Raw genomic sequence first — 24528 nt, forward strand, 5'->3', positions numbered from 1 at the left:
CAGGTTGGAGGGGGCAAGGATTCCTCTAAAAAACGAGGGCAAAGATGCGGCGGCTTCATCTTTTCCCACCTTGATCTACAGTTTTGCTGTCTTTGTACCTCAGAACTATCAAAACCTGGTAATCCAGTTTGATTGATTGAGTGAACTTATTATTAACTGATACCTTAAGAAGTGTTTGGTTGGTGGAATCAAATGTCACGAAATAAAACGGTTCTAAAATCTAAACCCACTTATGTGTTTGGGTCGAGGAACGAGATACTTAGTTTCTCAAATATGATGAAATCATATGGTTTCGTGCTATTTTACCTTAGGGAGTAATTATAGAAGTTTAGGTTGATGATCATTGTTATGTTTATTTGCTCCTCAGTCGTCATCATTTTTAGTGGGGTGGGCCATCAAGTACCGCCTACACTTCTAGGCAACGGGCTACCCAAAATTAAATCTTTTGATATCATCAGTAAACAATAACGATGGCAAATGGTCCATAGAAGAGATTATTTTTGCTAAAAAAGCACTCCCTCCGTTTCATAATTCTTGTCAAAATATTACATATATGTAAACACTTTTTAGGAGTAGATACATTCGTTTTTGGGCAAATCCGAGACAAGAATTATGAAATGGAGGAAGTAGTAGAGAACAATATGGCTATGTATGTACACTTGCTAAACTACCGCATCAAAGCAGCATGGCATTTAGTATCACAAGGTCGACTCTGATCCATAACAACCTTCGGACTGAAACTAGCAAACCAAACGTGAATAGAAAAAAAACAAATATTTCTTTTTATGTCTTTCTAAACCCAAAATTGAAAAAAAAAATCTCCAGTTCCCTGATTTGCACAAAGACAAGTCGGTGCAATTTAGGGCTTCAAAATGTGCAAACTTCCCAATTACATATTTCTAATTCCAAAATTACACAAAGTTAGTAATGTGTAATTTTGGGCTTAAGAATGTGTCAATCATCGAATTACCTGGCTTAAAAATGTGTTAAATTGCACATTTGTGAATCCTAAATTGCACAAAACAGTCACGTGCAAATTATGGCTTTCAAAATGTGCAAACTATACACTACAACAAAACATAGTTTAAGTAACACAATCATGTAACACATAGAAAAATATGTTACAAACTATTTTACGGTAACACATTATATGTGTTACATGGATAGACAGTAACACATATTAAAGTAGACCCAAAAGTGTGTTACAAGACCATTTCAATAGTAACATATAAGTTTGTGTTACTCCATATGTATTACAGATTCTAGCTACCATAGTATCATAGTAACATAAAAACGTGTGTTACTCCTCATGTGATATAAATTGTAGTTACAGTAACACATAATTATCTATTAGTACATTGCGTTACATGCTAATAACTCGGACATAAGCCATTCACTCCAAGATCATATGCGCATGTCCATGGCGTGCTAAAACAAAATATTTTGTCGCAGCACAAAAAAATGCAGCAAATTCCCCTACATCCGGTTCTTGCAATGCTAGGGAATGTGTTTAAGAAAAAAAATTGCTAATTTGATAATTGTACCCTTATAATTTGACATGAGTACTAGGACACTTTCTTCTAACTAGTTAAGTGCCCGTGCGTTGCTACGGACTAACATAGAAAATTATAGTCATCAATTAAAGGGTTTTTTTCTTGCAAATGCGTGCCAAGCAAAATACATTACCACATCGCATGAAATCCCAAGTTTTTTTCTTCTTTCTCGGCTAAACTTTAAGAAGTTTGATTTAACACGAAGTTAGAACTTCTTACATTTAGAAACAAAGATAGTATTCAACGAGCTCATTCAATATCTTGTAAACAAAATAAGAGAAACTATATGCACAGATTGTATGTCTACATCGGGATTGAAAGTGTTGCTTCACCACAGGAACTTCGCGAACTCTTATTAAAAAGGCATTTGCCATACGATGGGAGACACCTTTGAGGCTTCTGCCATAGGATCAGTAACCTTCTAAGTCTAAGAACCTTCTTGAATCTCGAGTTCAGTTAACTGAATCAGCAGGAATATATATTTTGCTATGTATATTCTGCATCCAGGTAACTATAGCGATACACAAACATTTATACATTTCGAGCAAATGTGTTTGAAGCTAGCATCTCCTTCCATGCATCTGGTTTAGCAACCTGAAAAAAGGCAAGAGTTGTAAATTTACATCTCAGGCTAAGAACTTAAGATGCCAAGCATTCAGACTTCAATCTTTCAGTTTGGACCAACAGTACATAAAATTGAAAAAATGAAGCATTAAAAGAATTCCATAGCCTGACCAAACTGTTCACAATTCATATAGTAGCATTATTGCTTGATTAAATCTAAATCAGAAGGGTCACTGGGTCAGGCATTTAAAAATGTAGAAACATCTATGTGAGCTAAATCATAGATATAGAGTTGCACATTTCTGAACCTAAGATTGCGCAAAAAACAATTATGTGAAAATATGGGCTTCCCAAAATGTACTCCCTCCAATCCATAATAAGTGTCTCAGATTTAGTATAACTTTAGTAAAAGTTGTAATAAATCTGAGACACTTATTTCCATGCTGCCTTCTGGTGGTAACAAAGTGGTGTTAAATGTTGCTTTCTTTGGGCATGTGAGCAAGAGAAGCAATTTTTGAAAGTGGTGCACGAAGTCTTCGCTGAATGATGTGGCTGTCTCATGCAGTTGTTCAGTTGGAATTCAAGAGAAATATTTTGCATTTCTTTGGCATCTAATATAGAATATATTATTTGAGAGAGCTGCAACTGCTCGTCACACAACCTGTAGCTGCAGGCCCAATGGCTAATTCTTACTGGAGCCATTTCCATTAGTGAGTTCAAAAGCAACAAGAGGAGGAGTTTTCTTTTGAGTTGATTCAGTTTGAGGTTGGTATAGTTTTGAGTTAATGGGTCTTTTCCCATAAACTAAATGTTTTATATTTTTCTGGAACTTTCCAATTATGATGGTCCAAGAGAGATAGTTTCTAACTCTTTTCTTCCCTAAGACCCATCGACTGTATACATTGGTCCTGAAAGAATTGTCCATTTGCACACTAGGACATGTATAAAGGTCACAAATGATCATGCAGTGTCCGATCAGGATCTCTGGATTTGGCATGCCTTCTTCGGTATGGCAGGATCGCACAATGACATCAATGTGCTCCAATGCTCGAATGTGTTTGCCAAGCTTGTTGAAGGCACTGCTCCTCTTGTGAACTATGAGATCAATGGCCATGTGTACAACAAGGGATACTACCTGGCAGATGGCATCTATCCAAGATGGTCGACCTTTGTGAAGACAATCTCAAACGCACCCCCAGGAGGAGCAAAATCCTGGTTTGGGACGCAATAGGAAGCATGTAGGAAGGCTGTTGAGCAGGCATTTGGTGTGTTGCAGGCTCGATTTGCAATCGTCTGGTACCCTGCTCTGACCTGGTCCAAAGATCAGATGTGGAAGGTCATGACTGCGTGTGTGATCATGCACAACATGATCATTGAGAGCGAGTGGGAATGTCCGGTGTATGACACTGAACCGTATGAACGGATGGGTCCTCTAGCCAATGTTAATCACCAGGTGCCGGGCGCCAGGAAATTTGAGACGCTGGTACTCATCAGCAACTTTAAGATGATCTGTTCGAGCATTTGTGGAGGCTCCGAGGAAAATGTCTAGTTCTTCTTATTTGTTAGATTGAATTTGCTTGAATTGTGATTCAAAACTTATTAAATATGTGCTTGTTTCAATTTCCAATATTTGTAGAATTTGGTTTTAGGGGAGCCGTTTGGGGGCGTCGGCTGGGAAACGACTCGGCCTTAAAAACAAAATCTAGCCGGTGCCCCCCCATATGGCCGAAAAAATGGCAGGCCGGACGCCATATGGGGGAGGGCGGTTGGAGATGCTCTAAACCATAGGTTAAATTCTAGGTATGCAAGATCAGATTATTCTAAGGGCTTCAAATAAAACTCCTAATAGCTCAAATGTGTTGTTTGGTGCCTATTCAACAGAATAAATTTCACAGAACCACAGATTTTGAGGCAGTCTTCTCACCGAGCCCCCACTTTTGCTAATTTGTCCGCATAACCACAGGTTTTGTATCTAATTGTCCCACATCACCTAAAATGAAGGCTTTCGCAATTTTCAAAGCTTTTCTTACAAGTGGGTCTTGCTTGTCAGATGCCACATCTCTTTCATTGAGCCCCTTGCTTTTTTTTGTTTTTGTTTTGCCTCATCCTCTCTCTTCTTCTTCTTCTTCTTCTTCTTCTTCTACGAATGGAGGCAGCTCCTTGACACGACCTTCTCTGTCCGGGACGACGAGCGGGCGGCTGGGACCACGCAACATATATAATGACAAGCATATATACATTACAATGTCTTGAAACGAAACTATAGCAGGATACACAAACACAGAGACTAGTACTTAAGATACACTTGATTGAAATTATAGAGAGGCATAAGCATAACTAATTGTTGATCGCGTGAGCGTGAGCCTTCATTTTGGGTGATGTGAGACAAGTAGACACAAAACATGTGGTTCTGCGGACAAATTAGCAAAAGTGGGGGCTCGGTGAGAAGATTACCTCAAAACCTGTGGTTCCGTGAAATTTACTCTATTCAACGAGATATCTGGCACAAATTATCACACTTCATCATCAATGAGGTAAACATTAAACAAATTCACTTCTAATATAATTTGCTATGAATATCGAATGACCCACTCTATTTACACCCCCTAGTAACACAAGATGACCCAACCCTCTATAGTAAATCCACACATGGAAGACTCGTATATATCTAAGTTTATGAAGATATTATATCCACAATGCGTACTTGTCTATGTCAGTTTTTATACAAGATTGACACAATATTGGCATAGAACAATCGAACGAGTGCATTGCATTTTTCTTGGGCATTTTGATTTGATTAATCATGGAAAACTATTTCTCCTAAAAATATGAATAAGAATGTTTCATGTCATGTAACATATACATGGCACAATAAGAGACCAAATTTGGTGGAAGGTTAGACATCTCTATATATATTGTTGGACGATGGATTGGGATGAACAAGGATTATTTCTCGTTGATAATTCCGGCACCAAGTACACCATAACTATTAGAGGAATCTTTGACGCCCTAAAATAGACAGATAAATTCTTAAATATTGGCAAATACAAGTTAGAGGTAAACCCATCCGATTGCGGCAGGGAGGGCATGCTCCCTATTCCAAACATGAAAACTTGTTTCCTTTTTGCATTTTATTTTTTTTATTTTTTGTACCACGTGCGTATATTATTTTTGCGCTATATTATGTTTGCAGAACCAATCGCCTTAGTTTTTACTTTCTATTAACTATATGTATCCTCTGTTTTCAACTATAGTCGTCCTTGGAATTGGAATTACTTTTCAATTAATTGTCTACCGGAAGAACTAAGAGTCTCTAAAGTGCAGTATATATGTTCACTCTCTAACCCTCATGAAATGCCATGAAACGCCATGAAACAGGATAGGGGTTGCCACATGTTATTTAATAAGATTGTGTAGGTAAACATTATTGTGAAGTTCTCTAGAATAACTGATTTTTGTCTGTATGAATGAGCCACAAGTATGTATGAGATGGATGGACCATTTTGATAATAACCAAAGGACACAACCACTAGATAGATCATTCAATGAATGACTCCAAGTACTAGCAGTTGACCCACCTTATCCTAAACTAAACAATGGCATGGTCATGAGTCATAGAGAATTATTAGCTCTAAGTGTTGGTTTATTAGAAAAGTTGTAGACATGTAAGATGAGGTTGTCAGCTTTGGATAAAAACTATTTAGATAGAAAGAGTTATTCACAATTAGCTCTGGATGTATTTAGTCTACCAGAGGTGCAGGGGGCACCGCACCCCCCCCCCCACCCCAACCATATATGTTGAACATATATGTCATTATATATTTGGATATGTTTATATATTAACTTCACCAAAACCCTATCAATATGTCGCTCTATGCTTCAAACGTAGAAGCTGACATTCCTTCCCGAATATCCTTGGAGGCGTTGTAACTACGATGCTTGCACAAGCTGTTTGAAGGGACTACAAGAAGGAGCGGGTAGTACGACTAAACTGCATTAACACTCTTACTTCCGTTACAAGGATCTGCACGTCTAGTGGCAACTGACGAGAGAATACCCAACCCGTTAGGACACTAAGGAGAAGTAAGCCTCTAAGGCGAAGGAGGCCCACAATCCGCATGAAAGAAGATGTCTATTGTTAATTCTGAGTACTCTATTTCTCAACCGACTGAGAGTAAATATTGTAACCGCCCCCGGCTGTGTATACAAGACCGGCTAGGGGGCGCCCTAGAGGGCAAGGCAATCACATGTAGTTGACACACAATCGACGTAAGCCTATTATTTGATCTCGACGGGCTGAACCTGGTAAAAATCTTATGTCTCGATTCTCCTGTTTCGAACGGCCTAAGCTGTTGGGGAACGCGGTAGGCTACGCTAGCACAAAATAAAAATTCTACCGATTCCGCTCGGATCAATGATGTAGATAATGGATCACGAGATTACCACTAGACGTGCAGACCCGTAGCAGAAGTAGAGTCGATGATGCATGTCGATGCCGAGTAGTCGTTCGGCTTGCTCCTCCTCGCCGATCCCACGAGCAGTTCGTCCAAGCGCCGCAGGTGCAGCGCCTCCGAGGTATCCACACGTACAGGGAGGAACTCCGTGCGGCGGACTGCTAGATCCGATCACAAGGTTTTGGGCGTAGAGGTGTGACGGCCGAGTATAACTCGCGTCTGGATTGGTGTAACCCTAACCGGGTTGGTCTCCTCCACTTATGTAGACGTCCCTAGTGGGCTCAACACTTGAGGCCTGTTAGGAGTCTAAGCCCGATACGAGTTGGATCCGATCCAACTCGGTCCCCACCCCTTAAGCGTGTGACCCTTCAGGTTCGCGGTCAGTCGGGCACGACTACGAGCTCGGACTGCGGGCCCGAGTAACACATTACTCGTCCACTGGCACCGACTCAAGTCGATAGTTGGTAGCGGCGCCTAGCAGCACGTGCCAACTCCTGAGTGACCACAAGGTATATTGACGAACCATACAATGTGTCATATGCAACATTCCTTTTGCCTCACGATATGTGTGTCGAGCTCAAGGCGAGTGCTTGTCATCCTTGTGGATAGCTCGACTCTCATCTCGTTTCTGTGATACAGATTCCCGAACGGGTTAACACTTAACCCAAGTCGCATGGCCATACTTTCCGAATCTCATCACTCGAGAGAGCTTAGAGATATCTCTCCGAATAGGAGGGGCAAATCCCATCTTGATCAACCATGACTCGCAGCATGCTTCTCAGCAAACCTGAAAGCTACCTTTATAACCACCCAGTTACGGAGTAGCGTTTGGCAACCCCTAAGTAGGCCGATTCACATCCCAAACTCATGCGATGACCTCAGGTCTAGGACTGGCATATACATCGTACTTGAGACTAACAAATGACAATCATCTCGTTGTGTCTCAGTGCGGGTCTGTCCGACTCAACAATCTCATTGTCGAGTCCATGCTTTCAGTCGGCAACACCTTGCCCTATGACTTGTGAATCATAGTCATCATACTGATTCACATCGCTAGTCTAAGTTATGTGTCCACATAACCTCAATGATCAGGGACCATTAGAACAACATCATAGAATACATAGTCTCACAAACAAAACACGTATTTATTGATACATATCAGTGATGATATTCAAGGACAATAACAATAACTCATGAATACATAGAAAATAACATCACCACATGATTGTCTCTAGGGCATATCTCCAACAACCGACGTAGGCCATCACGTGTAGCTGACACACAACCGACGTAGGCCTTTTATTCGATCTCGACAGGCTGAACTTGGTAAAAATCTTGTATCTCGATTGTCCTGTTTCGAACGGCCTAAGCCACATTTCTCCACCCGGCACAATCCGTCTTAGATGGTATATGCCGTGACTTTCAGACGACATTAACCCCAAGATCCATTATTGTAGCATGTTTTTGGTTACGCGCTAGAAAATTTTAACTTACGCTAATCAAATCCACCCATATTCCCACATGTACATGTACATATCAGTCTCAAGTATTTTTGACGCGCTTGAGAAATCGTTCCAAAACAACCAAATTTTGGGCAGGAATAATTTCTAAAATGTGTAACTACTCAATTCTGGTTGGATGAATAATATGCTTCAAAAAATCTTGAAATTCATACCACATCGCCATGACAATAGTATATGATGATCAACCGGTGCGATTGGAAAAATATGATTCTATGTGGCCTCGGTAAAAAAAAAGCTCAGAGCAATATATGTCCGCTGACTAGCACATAAACGGACATATGTCGTCTATTTACCACTAAACTGGCACATAAACGGAGAACTCGGAGTCGGTTTTGAGCCGAAATCTGATCTGTTAACGAGTCGTGCGGACGTTTTCATGCAGGGTTCTTGTCGTGGCTTCCAGAACATTTAGCTCAGCTCGGCGACGAGACGATCACACCAAAAACTAAGCTTGATTGATTCCTTCTGATAGCCGATAAAACTGTGCTTGATTCGATCCAAAGAATTGCGGACAGATCCTCCTGTTGCCTAGGCCCATTCAGCAATGCTGTTCCAGACTTTCATGGCTTGTCCTCGCTCCCAATTCGGCGGCCCCAACTCCGAACCTTCTCCTACAGACTGCAGCGACCCAGGCCCACCTGACATAGAGGATAGCCGATGCTGACCTGGCTTCCACGTCATGATTAGGTGGACACGCGGTGCCACACGAGCTATGGACTTCACGCGGTGCCACACGACACGAGCGAACCAGCGCCTAGCGGAACTGAGCATGTGCGCTGGTCCAGCACGGCTCCGAATCCCCATCGTGATGCCCCGCGGAGTTTTGGATAACAGTCCCTGACGTGGTCCGGCCCACACGTTCACGGACCCCACGAGTCATTGTCCAGATGATGCTTCTGTTGTTCCCTCGTGGGCTCGATCGATCTCCTCCTCCGCCTCCCTTCCGGCTCGTGTCCGCCTCCTCTTAACGGCCGCTTGGCCGCTCACGCACACCAGCGCCACCGCTACCTTCCGCCTCCATGCAGCACCGCTCGCCGGCGGCGGCCATGGACTCCGGCACCGGCCCCGCGTCCACCATGGCGCCCGGCTTGGGCGGCGTCGAGCCGGCGGTGACGCTCGACCAGGTGCCGCGCTGGAGCGACCCCGACCAGCGCCTCTACACGCCTTCCTCCTCATCCGCCGCCGCTGAGGCTGCGGACGGCGGATCCGAGCCCGCCCCGTCCGCCTTCCTCTCATTCTCCGACCCGCTCACCGGCGACGACGGCGGCGCCGCCGGCGGTGGCCACGCCGCCGCCTCGCGCTTCCCCGTCGACCATGAGATCAACTCCAGGATCTACCTCTGGCGTGGTCACCCCTGGAACCTTGAGGTCGACGCCGTCGTCAACTCCACCAACGAGGTTGCGGTTCTCTCTCTGCTTTTGTTTTTTTTACTTGGAATTGGAGGTTGTTCGTGTCACGTTGCTAAGATTGTGATCCTTTGGTTGGTGCAGAGCTTGGACGAAGCGCACAGTAGTCCTGGGCTGCACGCTGCAGCAGGTTCAGGGCTCGCGGAGGAATGCACCACCTTGGTACGACTTTGGTTATCAGGATTGGACATTGCAATTTTAGAGGGGGGGGGGGGGGGGGGGGATTTGTTCAACTAGTGGAAAATGTTATGTTATGTGACATTTCAACTTTACGGTTGATGTTTTACAGGGCGGGTGCCGAACTGGAATGGCAAAGATGACCAATGCATATGATCTTCCTGCAAGGTTAGCTGTGCTGTTTCAGTTTTGCCTGTGCTTTGTTATTTTTCTTTCCACATGTTCGCTCATGAGGGAGATAAATGTGTGCACACACACATGAATATGGAAGCACCATTGAAGTCTGAAATTACAAAATTGGTGTATTTTCTGTTTTTGCGATGAGAATTCCGGCTGGCACAATGGCCCTCATATAAATCAAAGAAAATAAATTAATTTTGATATGCACACTGTTTTAAAGGTTATTTTTCCATTATTAATAAAGGGAATACCAAAATTAATTGCTTCAGCAAAATGCAGACTGATGCTACAAAGTTTGGTAGATCATCGGAATGTACCTGTAAAAATTTGTCGTCAACCTCTTTTCTGTTTAGCTGGAGTGCTGTAATGCTCACGCAGCTTTGCTTATAAATTTCTGTTGAACCCCTAGAACCTGAACCTTGTTGGATCTTGAGGTTTCGTTAACAAAATCGGGAGCTGGACTTCTCTTCTGTTGGATTCAATACTTAGGTGGTGTCTCTATATGGGAAGTTCATATTTCGGCACAATGATCAGTTTTAAGTACCAGAATGTTCAACTCACATAACTCGAATAGCTGAAAATTACATTGGAGTTCAGAACAAATCTAATAGAGCTGAAAATGTTGTGTGATACTTCCAATCATTATTCACTGTACTGAATCCAAGTTGTATGTATTGCTACTTATGCTAACATGTATATACAACTAATTATGCAGGAAGGTCATCCATACAGTGGGCCCCAAATATGCTGTCAAGTATCATACAGCTGCGGAGAATGCACTTAGTCACTGTTATCGGTCATGTTTGGAACTACTCATTGAGAATGGCCTTGAAAGGTACTTATAGGATCATCTGGGTCAAAATTGATGGCTTGTTGTTTTTCTAGTTTAATAAGTTCTGTTTTGAGAAGTTAATAAGTGTCGTTTGAAGCTGGTTTGTTGCACTGTGCCTGTTTGAAATCTGCACATCTTGTTACTAATTTATTTTATTTTCTATTTCTTTAGCATTGCAATGGGTTGCATATACACGGAAGCTAAAAATTATCCTCGTGAACCAGCTGCCCATGTGGCAATAAGTAAGTTTCCATCATTCTATTTGCTAAATATTCTACTTGTAGAATCTATGTTTTGTTAAATAAGATGAAATATAATATTATATCAAGAAATGTTAGAGGTAAGCAGGTAGCTGTGGAAAAATAGTTTACACGAAAAGAAGCTTCAGCGACCCTCCACTTCATATATTGTTTCCAAATTCCAACTTCTTGTTCCTACTTGGAGGATGAAGTGACGCGTGGTGGAAAGTGAACAACATTATTTGTAAAGTGCACATAAGAAAAGATTGTTCTATAGTCACTCTACAAATACTTCACAATGATAGTTCTTAGATTTTGTTCTGCATTAACTCACTTTACTCTTCAGGGACTGTTAGGCGTTTCCTAGAGAAACAAAAAAGCAAGATAGCAGGTGTTGTTTTTTGTACTACATCATCATCTGATACTGAGATATACAAACGGTACTTAAGCTGAAACCCAATATTTATCTTACTGTCATGCATTTGCTAATGATAAGGATCCTACAGATTGCTCCCACTATATTTCCCTCGAGACAAGCAGGAGGAAGAGATTGCGATATCAAAACTTCCAGCTGATGTCGGGGATGAGAATGGTGAAACTGTAATAGACGAAAGGAAAATAAGAATAATGCCTTTGCCTGCTGGTGTGACAGATAGAATAGTAGCTACAGCTCCTCTTGCTCTTCCTCTTGATTCTGCAATGGCATCAAAGAGGTGAGTTTAAAAAGTTCAACATCTTCTTGGGTTCTATACTCTATAGTCACTGATGGAAATTGCACATACACTGTATGTGATTGATACATTGACATGAGGTAATTTAAATATCAGCCGTGTACCTGGTGCTGATGCCTTAGGCACTATGCAGCCTTGTTTGTCTTAGTTAGGAAGCTTGATCTAATAAGTTCAGTTTTGTTAGATTGATTTGTTGCATCCTTGTCATCCAGTTTTCACTGAAAGACTATCTTTAGTATAGTCCTTATATATTTTATATTTTTTGTAAAACACAACTTGCATTGTATTATATATAAGGAGAAGGTACGTGTGTGTGACTAACAGGTCCCATGAAAAGAACAACCCAGAGGGTAAGGAGATATTAGATATATATTGAATCACTCAATCACATGAGACACATATTCTGGGCACCCCCTAAGCCTTGCTGACATGTTGTGGATCGCTGGACGCTGCTCGGGTTGCACGAGAGACCTCCATGCATTGCCGTCGCTGACCAGACATTGAAGCGCCGCCTGCGAGCCTGTAGTCCGGTTGCCGCCAGCGAAACGGATGACCCTTGAACTGGTCAGCCTTCCAAGGACCCGAAGAGCTGAAGGCGGAGAAACTTGTTGCCTTGTTGGTGTTGCCTGTATGAGCACATGCCAAGGATGAGCTTGAGGAGCCTCTAAACCGGGCAGACTTCTCCCGCCAGTAGGCTGGGTGCTACCGTTGAGGATCTGACGCACCCAGAACCGCATGGCGACATGGGACTCCGAACAGAACAGGAAACAAATACAGAAACCCTGAAAATAAACAAGGAAGCAGATAATACTGGAATGAATACGGTGTGGACACGAGTAAGGAAGCGAATGTTTACTGAAAAACAAAAGTTAAAAATCCCTTGGCTCTGGGGCTCATGTCAGGGCGTCGGAGGGGTGGAGGATGGGCGGAGGAGGAAGAACGTCAGTGCCACCATGCCAGCAAAGAGGCGCCAGCACCAACGGCACCGTGGAGGACAGTTGTTGGTGGCAGCACTGTGGAGGCGTGCAAGATGTGGGACCAAGAGGAGTCACAAAGGGGGTTCGGGAGAGGGATTAGGTACCATGGGGTCAGGCCTGCTTGGGGTTGACGTGGATGGGCTTGGCTTGGGCAGAACTTGGCTGGGCTATATAGAAAGACAAATGGAAATTCCTCTGAAAAACGCCGTTTCATTTCCATTCCTGTAAGAAAATTTCCTTTTATGTTTCTCTCCATTTTTCTCTGGAACAGGTGGAAAGATCCCGCTCCATTTTCAGCCCTATACAAGACAATGCTTTCTTTACTACTGCTAGACTTATTCCCTCATTCAATTCGTCAGCTCTGGGCCTTTACCTTATTACATTATCTACAGTATCCATTTTATTGATCACATGTCATAATTGATCTTCTTACAGTATTTATGTACAGTACTCATTTTAGCTGTTTTATTCATCAGGGGTTCTTTCAAGTTGGATTCGTATTTGGATCCTTCATTTATGTCATTAATTAAAGACCCAGATCTGCGGCGTAAGGAGCAGTGGGAAAAATCTTCTCAAGCCCAAAAAGGATTTAATTATGCTAGGTTACTTGGATATGGTGATCTGGGTTTCCCTTCATTGTCGGCTGCTGAAGAATATTCACTTCATTCACGATACCTTGCTAAAGCAAATTCTCTTAATCTTTCCGAGATTGCTGAAATGAAAATAATGTATGTAACTTTTAAAGTTTTACTTTGGTTTGTAATTATGCTAGTTTATCCGTGCATATGGTTACTTTTCCATGACTGTACTTTTGTTGAAAAAATGTAGTCTGATGCTGTTTACCAATTGCAGATATCGTGGTGGAGTTGATAGTGAAGGGCGCCCAGTTATGGTTGTTGTTGGTGCGCACTTTCTTCTTCGATGCCTGGATCTTGAACGATTTGTTCTACATGTAGTGAAGGTAATTATGCAGTTGGAACTAATGTCTCCAACAGAAGTTCTGCAGCGACAGTTAATATGTTATGTCATGCTCCAATGGCCAATTATGTTCTTTCATATGTCCTGAAGTCTGGATCGTAGTTGTCTGCAGATACTTGAATGAAATTGTTGTTGGAAATTAGGACTAGGAAGTTAGATCAGCTTGGCAAAAATATTAGGGATTTGTGTGCTCTCTGCATTTCGTAGATTCGGAATACTACTTCCTGCCGTTTTTATTCTAGGCATACCTAGTTTATTGGCAGCAACTAACACAAAAGATTGATGCTATAAAATGTGGGCTTTTTTTAAACAACAAATCATACATTGAGGCACCTAATCCATGTAATTCTGTTATTTTAAAGGCTTGATATAATAATTGAATGAAACGAGGAGATGAATCTCTAAGAAGATAAAATTTAATCCAAGAAAACATACAGAAAAGGTTCCACAGGAAATACTTATGTAAAGCTACATTCAAAAAATCCTGTATATGCCTCCTAAGTTTACTGATGATGACCTCCTTTTATTTCTTAATTTATCTCGTATGTCTTGTGTCAGCTTTTCCCAGAAAGTTCATTCTGAAAGTAGCATATTCGATTCTCTTTGCAGGAGTTTGAACCTTTGATTCAGAAGCCATATACAATTGTCTATCTCCACTCTGCAGCATCACTGCAACCGTAAGTGTTGGTTAAATAGGTCACTGAACAAATTCCTTTTTGCTTTCGACCCATCTGTGCTGCTATAAGGAATTTTTAAATCTATTTCCAGGCAACCAGATTTAGGATTCATGAAACGGATACAACAAATATTAGGTCGGAAACACCAGCGAAACCTTCATGTCAGTATTTCGGTTGTGCTCACTATGCATTCTATTTATCTGGCAATAAGTTTCACTCTTCTAACATTACTGTAACAGGGAATATACATTCTCCACCCAACATTGGGGTTGAGAACAGCTATTTTGGCAATGCAGCTTTTGGTTGATGGAGAGGTACCTCCTAATTCACAATACTGATATTTCATCTTTAATCTTTTAATGTGTTTCCTGAGGTTTTAGCGTCGCCTTTTTATGACTAGGTCTGGAAGAAAGTTGTATATGTCGATAGACTTGTGCAGCTCTTCAGATACGTACCACGCGAACAACTAACAGTTCCAGATTTTGTCTTTCAGTAAGTAGCATTACACATGTTCTGGTTTGGGCACATTTGTATGGTAGCTCGAAAAGATGCAACGCTTATGAACTTAATCCTACAGGCATGATTTGGAGGTGAATGGTGGGAGGGGCCTAATTGTGGACCCAAGAACGAAACATATCTATCAGAGACCATCTGGGTGATTCATGGCGTTTCTGTTGTCCAAAGCTCATTGTTCTTGCTTTTTCAATACAATTTACAAGTCCCCGTATTAGTACTTGTTGTTCATATTTCCTTTTTGTATGTAGTATAGGCGTTCTATTCCTTTCATTCGTTTCTCAACCTTCTGGGAGAGGAGTTTTTGTTTGTATATGTTGATTTGTACAAACCAAATAAAAGTGTCAGTATCAGTGCAATCCTGACCAACAATCCATGTTCCACCCAGATTGGTCTGCTCTGATGTTCAAGTTCTGCTCTGATGTTCAAAGCTTCCAGTGGGACACAGCAGTTCGATGTTTTGGAAGATACAACATAAAATTAAGGTGCTAACAAAACAGCAGCAAAAAACTTAGTGAGATATTATACGTTCGCTGAGCACAAGGTTCAGACAAGAGGTTGCCAGAAATAGAGATAGATAGAAAACAGTTGCAGACTCATGGCAATGCGGTCGACAATAGTGGAGCCCTTTGTTGCGTTGAACAGATTGTCAAACAGGAGACCATGTATCTTGTGGGTTAGCAGTCCTGACTACCCAAACAAACTAGCTTACTGATTTTTTACACACACCCAGCTCTCGGTGGGGCAGCACGATTCTACTCACTAAAAAATCAGTAAGCTAAGCCCCACCGAGAGCTGGCTGCATTTTAGTGCATGCGCGCTTCTGTTAATGAGAAGACAAAATGAATGGAATGGCATAGAGAATTATTGTTCCTCTGTTTTTCATTTCATCAACTAGATATCTCTCAATGCGTGTGCATGGTTAATATTAGGATACAACCGTTTCAATGCATTGTCTCCTATTGTTATACTATCTAAAATCTAAAATAGTTGTTATTTAATAGATTTGTGTGAGAGATTTGACATATTTGTGTTGGTTTCGGTTTACTTTATATTTGTGATCTGAGGTCCGTTGAAGCTGCTAGGGTGTCTTTTCGCCGTGTTTTGAAATGACACCAAGGCGATAGGCTGGGAGGAGTAAGTGTTTTTCCTAACTTGTCATTACGAGCTGTAATAACTAAGATCTGTACGCTATTTGCGTCTTTAATAATTTAAAAACTGTGTGCATCGATTGATGCAGAGTCTGCGGGAACGTCCTTCTTTTGAGAAAAAAAAATGACATACCAAAACTTGACATGGATGGTTAAAAGACGGTGCCATGGAAGAAGAGTACTGAGAGAGGCATTAACATCTCAAACCTTGGTTAACAGTTGCGCATTTCCAATGGCCAGATGGACGATGCAAAATATTCATGAGATGAGGCATATTCCTAGGATCAAACCTTGGTTAACAGTGACGGATTAACAATGGGAAAGGTGGCTCAATTTGTCAAATTTCTACCATGTTTTTAGATTACAAAGTCTTCTATTTTATCTGTCCCTCTCAAGGCGAGCTAGGTTTTTCTGCCTCGCAGGCTGTTGGTAATTAGAAGCTGCAAACGTATCATGATAGCGATGCTTCCGAGAAACGTTTCTAGGATAAGCGGTTGGGTAGATACTTCACACTTCGTCATCAAATTTTGTTGTTTAGAAAATAATATCTCAATTATGATTTATGCACTTTATTTGTTTTGACCAACAGAGTGAAGACGATTCTTTTTCTCGAGAATACGCAAAAGAACTGCGCATTCTTGCATTAAAACTTAAAATTAAGAACTGGGACAAGCAACTCAATTGGTTCGAGCTGAAACATTGATACCTGGATAAGCTGGAGAATGAAGATAATGATTTGTACAATAATGCCTTATATATATCAACAAAATGGGAATCTTTGGTCACCTGCAGGCTTTCAATACTCACAGATCCTATCCAGCTAATGAGCTAATCATCAATGGAATATACATAATTATCCATCTCGAAGAGCGAGCATTCTTTTTCATTGACTTAGATTTTTCTGTAAATAAGGTTTGTAAATAATGCCTCTTCTGTGGTCGTTTACAGTGAAGTCGAAGTCACCGGTCAGCGGGATTATTGTCGATGACGATGACATTGTGGCGGGCGCGTCGGTGCGCCTTGCAACCGACACGACATCGATGCTCTCGTGAAAGGTTGTTCCGGTGTGCGGCAATGTCTAGCGAGTCAGCGTGTTTGGCCGATTGTTTGACATAGGTCAGCATGCTTTTTTTCGAAAAAGAGGTTCAACCCCCAGCCTCTACATCAAAATTTGCACACACCAAATTTTATTGATTTATTAAGAAGTCTAACAAAATGAATACATCGATCAAACAATCCAAATGAAGCAAACTATATTTACAAGTCTGATGAAGGGGATGACCATTATCAGAACCGTATGCCCTGACCACATGCCACCACCCAACATCGTGAATTATGCAGTGTAGTGGAGTCAGCATGTGCTTTATGCAGCTGCTAGGCTGAAGGCTACATTCGTGAATTATGTGGTAAGTGAAGTCACGGGTTTCAAGAAGTGATATTTAAAGATGATGACACTTTTGGGCAAACTTAATTGTGGTCTTACTCTCAGGTGGTGTGTCTGGGGTTCACGTTCACGTTGGTAGCCAGGTCGGTCAGTGGTGCCTTTGCTATCCTAATGATATTAGGAGCGTGTCTTGACAATTTTTATCCTGTATTTTGTTAATTTAATGGAGCATAAAAATTTCTAAAGAGAATTTCATATTTGCCACTTAAATTTTGCTCATATGTCCAAATGCCACTCAGAATTTTCTTGTTTCAAATTTGCCACTCAAAATTTGCATAGGGTACAAATATGCACCGTTAGTTGACTGCTACATGACCGTTAAGTAAAAGATGAAAAGACAATTTTACCCCTAGATACTATGTTGATTTTCCTTCACAACAAAATACTCCATCCGTCTCATTTTACTTGTCGTTTTAATTTAGTCTAAATACCAAAGCACACGATTAGTGCAACGGCTGAAATTGATTTTGTTGTAATTAACCTCACGCCCTGGCCCGCACTTCACGCCGTCTCGCACGTGCTTACGGGTGGTGGCTGCATGCAGCCCAGGCCCAGCGCATGCACACCAAGCAAAGTAATTAGGCACTGTTGTTCTAAAAAAAGTAATTAGGCACTGCTGTAAAAAAAAATTAGATAGTAGGTAAATGGATTCCTGCTCCTGGAAACCGATATCAATATTGCCTAAGACGACACTTATTATGGGGAAAAATAAAATGAGATGGACGGAGTATTTTATTGTAAAGAAAAAATCAACATACTATTTAGGGTCAAGATTGTCTCAACTAGCGTCAACTAACGGTAGTGGCATATTTATACCCCACACAAAATTTGAGTGGCAAATTTGGAACAAGAAAATTCTGAGTGGCATTTGGGCATATGAGCAAATTTTGAGTGGCAAATATGGAATTCTTTCAAACTTCTATATTCTCCGGTATTCCGTTAAGATTAGACTGTCCCTGACCACTTAGTTTCAATGCTCCATTAAATTACCGGAATAGTTGGTCTTTCTTCGAATAGTTATTACTTCTTCCGATACATATTAATTGTCTCAAATTTCCCCAAATATGGATGTATCTATGTCTAAAAAGTGTCTAGATACATGTAATATTTCGACAATTAATATGGATCGAAGGGGTAGTTTTTTTTGGCATGCTAATGTTTGCTTTGGCACTTTAGTTCATTTTTTGGCCGATGTTGGTTAATTCGTGTGTAACCAAAATCTTGGCTAACAAACTTTTTGCTAGGTAAAACTTAGACTAAAACTAAATACACCCTTGTTTGTATATAAATAAACCTGCATTTGATGTGTTTTTTGAGAGAGAAATTACAAGTTTCGTGGTTCCAGTGCTAAAGGTTATATCTAGGTTAAGTTACAATATATCTCTTTTCTTCCATTTAACAGGGAGCCACGCTAGGTTTTTGTTTAGTTGGTTGAATCTGTGTGGAATATGTATAGAATCTATTGTTGGACTTGTTACTTGGGCCCAATATATTAATGCACCGTGTGTAGGCACAATAGGCTATACAAAAGTTGTTAGGTTAGACACGAGACCACGAGGGGACGGTCCGGCGGGGCGCGGTGACCGAACTGGACATGGCGTGGTTGTCTGATGGCATAAGCGGATATTTATCGTCACTTGTTCTATGTTGATTTAGTACACGGAAGGAGTGCCCGTTAAACATGCCCGGAAGATATAGGCTTTGATGTCGAACCTCATCGACAAATATCGTCTCTCGTCTTTTGCGGATCACGTATATTCATAACAATCCGGCAATGTTTTTGATACGCTACAACGTGGGACATTGGGATTGGGAGTGAGCAATTATCCATCGAAAGTTAGCAATTTAAAATTGAGTTTTTTATTTTGGCCGGAAGAGTTTTCTCTTTCGTTGACTAAAATTGCTCTAATTTTATTCGTAAACAAGGCACAATAAAGGCATTGACTTGAGCCGATTACGCTTAGCAAGTACTCCAGTACGTTGTAGCTAGCTCAACCAATGACCTTTGCCTCGCTCCTCGAGCCAAGGGATACGCGCGTGTGTTCTAATCTTTCATGGTCAAATGGTTTACGAGACTTAAACAAAAAATGGGAGTGTGATTCCCTTTACTAATTTAAACTTTACAGATCACAACAAGATATATTGCCCAAAAAGAAAAGTTCGAACCAAATATTACTAAACAAGGTAGGTATCATTTGACCATGAACACAAGAGAAGCAACACATCTCCATCCAAATTAACACGATCGAGCAGTTGTCACGTACGTACGGTCGACGACGACTAGGCCATTTGAGACGGCTGCACGGCGGCGCCGGCCATCTCCTCGTTGTCCTCGGCCTCGCCGGACATCTCCTCGAGCGACTTCCCGTTGGCCTCCGGCACGAGGAACGTGAACATGAACCCCAACAGGTTGACCCCAGCGAGCACGAAGAGCGAGTTCCTGACGCCGATCCCTGGCTTGTACCCTGCCTCCGGCTTGTGCGGGTCCTGCGCCGCGTAGAGGAACCCGAATGCCCCGATCATGGCTCCGGCCTTCCCCGCGGCCGCCGATATCCCGTGGCACGTGGACCTCAGCCTTGCCGGGAAGATCTCCGCCGGCACGACGAACGTGGTGGCGTTGGGCCCGAAGTTTGCGAAGAAGAAGGTGAATGCGTACATGACCACGAACCCGATCTGGTTCCCTGGCGTGGTCCAGTGGTGGTACGGCACGGCGAGGCCCAGCATGAAGACGGTCATCATGAAGAAGCCCATGAGCTGGATCGCGAAGCGGCCCACGACGTCGATGAGGAAGACGGTGAACCAGTAGCCCGGCACGGTGCCGCAGAGCGCGATGAGCGTCTGCGCGCGGGAGATGCGGAACACCTCGTCCATGGCGCTCATGGTTTTCGCCTTGGGGATCCAGTTAATGGCTGCGAAGATGTCCTTCTGGAACAGGTTCTGGCTGTAGAAGGCGATGTCCAGGAGGAACCAGGTGGTGGCCGTGCCCACCAGGTGGAGCCCGTGCCGGCGCGCGAACTGCGGGGAGAAGAGCCCGAAGTCGTTCTTGCCCCGGCTCACCATCTCCTCCAGCTTCTCCGTCTCGTCCTCCATCTGCACCTGCAGCACCTTGGACATGTCGGACGCCGCCTGCTTGGCGTTCTTGGCCACCAGCGCCGTGTACCGCGCCGTCTCGGGCATCTTCATCCGCCAGTAGTAGGTCAGCAGCGCTGGCACCGCGCCCAGCATCAGGATGATCCGCCACACGAAGTCGGCCTCCGTGCCCGTGGACGCCGCGGCGTTGTCCTGGTACGCCGGCTCCGGGAACGCGGCACGGAACGCGGCAGAGATGATGAGCGTGACGATGCCGCCGGCCAGGATGCCGAAGCCTTGCATGGCGAAGACGGCGGCGATGAAGGCGCCCCGGGTCTTCTTGTTGGCGTACTCGGACATGATGGTGGCCGACAGCGGGTAGTCGCCGCCGATGCCGAAGCCGAGCCAGAAGCGGAAGAAGCAGAGCGTGGCCATGACGCTCTTGGGGGTGTGCGCGAAGGAGAGGCCCGAGCCGATGGAGCAGATGACCATGAGCAGGAGCGTCATCCCGTAGACGCTCTTGCGGCCAAGCTTGTCGCCCAGCCAGCCGAAGAAGAGCTGGCCGGTGAGCGTGCCGCAGAAGGCCACGCCGTTGACAGCCGCCGCCACGCCGGGGGGCAGCGTGCCGGGGTTGGGCTGGGAGAGGTCCGTGTAGTAGATGCGGCCCAGCAGCTTGGTGACGAGGGAGATGCAGAAGAGGTCGTAGGCGTCGGTGAAGAAGCCCATGCCGGCCACCACGATGGCCGTGAAGTGGTACCACTGCGTCTTGGCCGCGTCCAGCGCGCTCAGCACCTGCAGACCCTGCTGCTGCTCCGGCCGCGCCATGATCGATGCAAACGATGCCGGCCGAGAGGACCAGTTGGGTTCTTGTGTTGTGGTGCTGGAATGGGGCCGCAGCTGTGCGGGTATAAATAGCCGCGGAGGAAACAGAGTACACCGGAGCTCAGCCGAACTCCGCCGCAAATACGACTCTGCTCTCAGCTCGAGTCTCAAGTTTCACTGCTTGTAAGCTGTAGCAAGCTGTAGCCATCCTGGGGAATTTCCATGGTGGATCGTTGACAAGGACGCCAAGAGATATAATCTGAACGCAGGTATGAACACTCGATAGCATCCATTGATGACTCGTAATTTGGCACGAAAATGGAGGAGGATACTAGTTTTCTAACCGTCCCACAGATCTAACGGCTTCGAAAACATAGTATTGTCTTACGAAAGCCGAATTATTCATTTCTTATTCTGACTCCAACAAATGGCATAGGTTTTTTATTTTTATTTTTATTTTTATTTTTATTTTTGACAGTCCAACAAATGGCATAGGTGATATGACGCGGGAATACAATATCCGTCCGTCTTGGCTGACCGAGGTTTTGAAACAAGACTGCATGAAGAATATGATATATACTAGGAAACAAGATGCACGTCTCTATATGACCCGTATATCGTGCCATGTTGTAGCCTTGTTATACCATTGCTACAGAGCTCCACTTCTGCTCTTATCCTAGTCGGGAAAAGCTGGTTCAGGGTTGATACATGTTTTTCTATTTTATTTTCTGGTGTCCCCCTGTTTTCTTTTTGACGATGGATTCTACTATCTTCTCATGCGCCAGACTGAGGCCAGCCCAAGCTGCGCGGCTTGCCGACGGGCTGTCGGTTCCCTCCTTAACCTCCATTCAGGAGGCCCGCTCTGTGGTTCTTGGAAACTATAGTTTCTTGGCAATATGCGTCGTTTGTCATGGTCACCGGATAGGGAGCATTTGCCCGTTTCAAGGGTGTGTCAGTTTGGTCGTCGACGAGAGCATCTTCATCAACAAATGCAGCGGTGGCCTCTTCTTCCTCGTGACCATGCTATGGGTCAACGCGAGGCAGCTCGTCCTCTTGTGGATCCACCTTGCTGGTGGCGGCCTTGGCTCCGTCTCTCCGACAGAATTAACTCAGGTCGTCGGCGGCGAAATTTCGAGGACTCCAGAGGCGTCTCGGTGGCGCCTCAGACAACCCGTGCTTCACTTGGGTACACGTGTGCTTCGAGAAACCCTTCGACCAGATGCGTGGCCCATAGGGGTGTGCTCGTAATTTTTATTTTTATTTCGCCCCATCTGGTGGGTTGTAATGGTAGGTGGGTCTTCTCGCCCGCTGTTGTTCCAATATAAATGCAAGACTGTTTATCTTTCAAAAAAAATACCATTGCTGACAGTGTACTTCTAATTATCCCGGAAGTTGTATTCGCTCAGTTAATGATTTGTGGTATATTCGAAATTAACTATCACAAAAATGTTGTCCGAGGAGTTGTGCATCTACGGGCAACTCTATCAAATAGAAGCTATGTATGTTTGGATACTATATTTAAGTTGAGATAGGGCAAAATGCCAGATGAAAACCACCATTAAGATGTACGATACAAAACCTTAGAGATGATGTTTAGAAGTTTCAAAAATTTCGTAGAATAATAGAATATAATGAGGCTCTACAAATGTGCAAAATTTCAATTCAAAACTCAGTTGTACAAGAAATTAAAAAGAGAAATATATAAATGAATAGAGTCAAATGCGAAAAACCACTATCTATGTTGAATTTTTATATACTGCTAAATGCAATTGAATTCAGACTTGAAATTTTACACACAAATAGAACATCACTTTCCTTTTTTTTTTCCTTTTGAAAAGGAGAGTAGGTATACCTAACATGTAATATTTTTGAGGATTTTTCTATGGTCTAGTTTGCATAAAATTCCTTTGTTTCTATTGAAGCTATGGCTAACAGCCAATCCTTTAAGCAAGTTTTGTATTTTGTCATGTTTTTCGTTTTTCCGTAAATTCAACATGGCATGACATTTAGTTCATACATTTTTCTTATTATCGTGTTTTTGGAATCTTACGAATCAAAGAGACCCTTAATTAACATGCTTGCTAGGGCATTTTCTTTGACTTGATTCATCTTTACGCTATGAACTCGTTATAAAGACAATCCGTATTCGATTCATTTCGTGTTTGTATGGTATTCATGATCGATGTTTGCATACATGTTCTGTACAACTACAGGGAAAAATATATTCATACACCCAGTCGGAGAAGTTTTCTTGGGGAGTTCTCGGTTAAATCAATGTGCAACGATTATTTGGATATCTTTTCCCCTAAGATTTAAGATTTCTATTTGGTTTTTGATTGGAAAGTGGTTTTAACAAAAGATGGCCCCTAGCTCCTGCCCCCTCCCCCCAACATTTCTAATATGTTTGACAATTGGTTAAACGGGGACCACAAAAAGACTAAAGCTCACATACGGGTGGGGCAGTTTCTGTTGTTTGTTGGCCCATTTAGGAATGCAGAAATGACATTACTTTTAACGGATTCAGAGTTATTCACGTTTTGCAGGTTATCTTCAAGACCACTGCATTGATGCGTCCTTGTTGTGTAAAGGGTCGTTCAGGATATCTCCGGTCAGGCCGGTTAACGGCCTATTGATAGACTGTAGGATACATATAGACATTTCTTTACGATTTTTGTTTTAGTTTGGCTTATTTTTGTATCCACTTTATGTGAGCCTTGAAATGTGTTTCTTCAATATTATAACTTTTTAGTAAAATTGGTGACAGATGTCAGGAGCTTCTCTTTTCGGGAAAAGAAAACTAAGGCGATGCTTGTCATCCATTTCAATTTCATGCTACGCATATGGCGTCGGAATTAACAAGCAAATTTAATGGAGATTGCGAAATATGTATTCAATCTTAGCTGCATCTGCAATTCTTCTGATATCTTCTAAAATTGCGTCTTTCACGCGAACATACAGCCCATCAACTTATAAATCTCCAGTCAAACAAATGTGTTAAGCTTGTTTAATTTGAGACCACGTTCACGTGAGTATCATTGTGCAATGAGCCCCTAGTCTGTATGATCCATTCACATGCCTAAACGATTTGATATCTTTCTTGCACTCAAGAGAAGCGTAACCGTACAAATAAGTGTGCAAAGCATGTCCAAACAGTTCAATTCACATTTTTCGAAACTAAACAAGTGCATCAAAACCAGCGATGGGGCGAGGAAACCGGTAGGGACTTATTAGAAAATGC

The 24528-nt window shown here is 42.8% G+C and overlaps 2 protein-coding genes across 2 annotated transcripts; one reads left to right on the forward strand and one right to left on the reverse strand.

Moving 5' to 3' along the window:
- Positions 1-8957: 8957 nt before the first annotated feature.
- Positions 8958-15224, forward strand: LOC100842566 (protein GDAP2 homolog). Its single transcript, XM_003573933.3, has 14 exons — positions 8958-9491; positions 9585-9662; positions 9790-9845; positions 10573-10692; positions 10861-10931; positions 11275-11368; positions 11435-11641; positions 13113-13364; positions 13489-13597; positions 14224-14291; positions 14383-14452; positions 14531-14605; positions 14692-14783; positions 14869-15224. The coding sequence occupies exons 1-14, from the start codon at positions 9114-9116 to the stop codon at positions 14948-14950; spliced, it is 1752 nt and encodes a 583-aa protein (XP_003573981.1). The 5' UTR covers positions 8958-9113; the 3' UTR covers positions 14951-15224.
- Positions 15225-19475: 4251 nt separating this feature from the next.
- On the reverse strand, positions 19476-21511 carry LOC100842873 (probable inorganic phosphate transporter 1-8). Its single transcript, XM_003573934.4, has one exon. The coding sequence runs from the start codon at positions 21291-21293 to the stop codon at positions 19680-19682; it is 1614 nt and encodes a 537-aa protein (XP_003573982.1). The 5' UTR covers positions 21294-21511; the 3' UTR covers positions 19476-19679.
- Positions 21512-24528: the final 3017 nt, after the last annotated feature.

Source organism: Brachypodium distachyon, chromosome 3 (genome assembly GCF_000005505.3).
Source record: "Brachypodium distachyon strain Bd21 chromosome 3, Brachypodium_distachyon_v3.0, whole genome shotgun sequence".
Lineage (NCBI taxonomy): Eukaryota > Viridiplantae > Streptophyta > Magnoliopsida > Poales > Poaceae > Brachypodium > Brachypodium distachyon.

Coding starts and splice junctions, on each gene's coding strand:
- LOC100842566 (XM_003573933.3), top strand. CDS start 9,114: ATGCAGCACCGCTCGCCGGCGGCGGCCATGGACTCCGGCACCGGCCCC. Junction 11,369..11,434: donor GATACTGAGATATACAAACG/GTACTTAAGCTG, acceptor AGGATCCTACAG/ATTGCTCCCACTATATTTCC. Junction 14,784..14,868: donor GTTCCAGATTTTGTCTTTCA/GTAAGTAGCATT, acceptor TTAATCCTACAG/GCATGATTTGGAGGTGAATG.
- LOC100842873 (XM_003573934.4), bottom strand. CDS start 21,293: ATGGCGCGGCCGGAGCAGCAGCAGGGTCTGCAGGTGCTGAGCGCGCTG.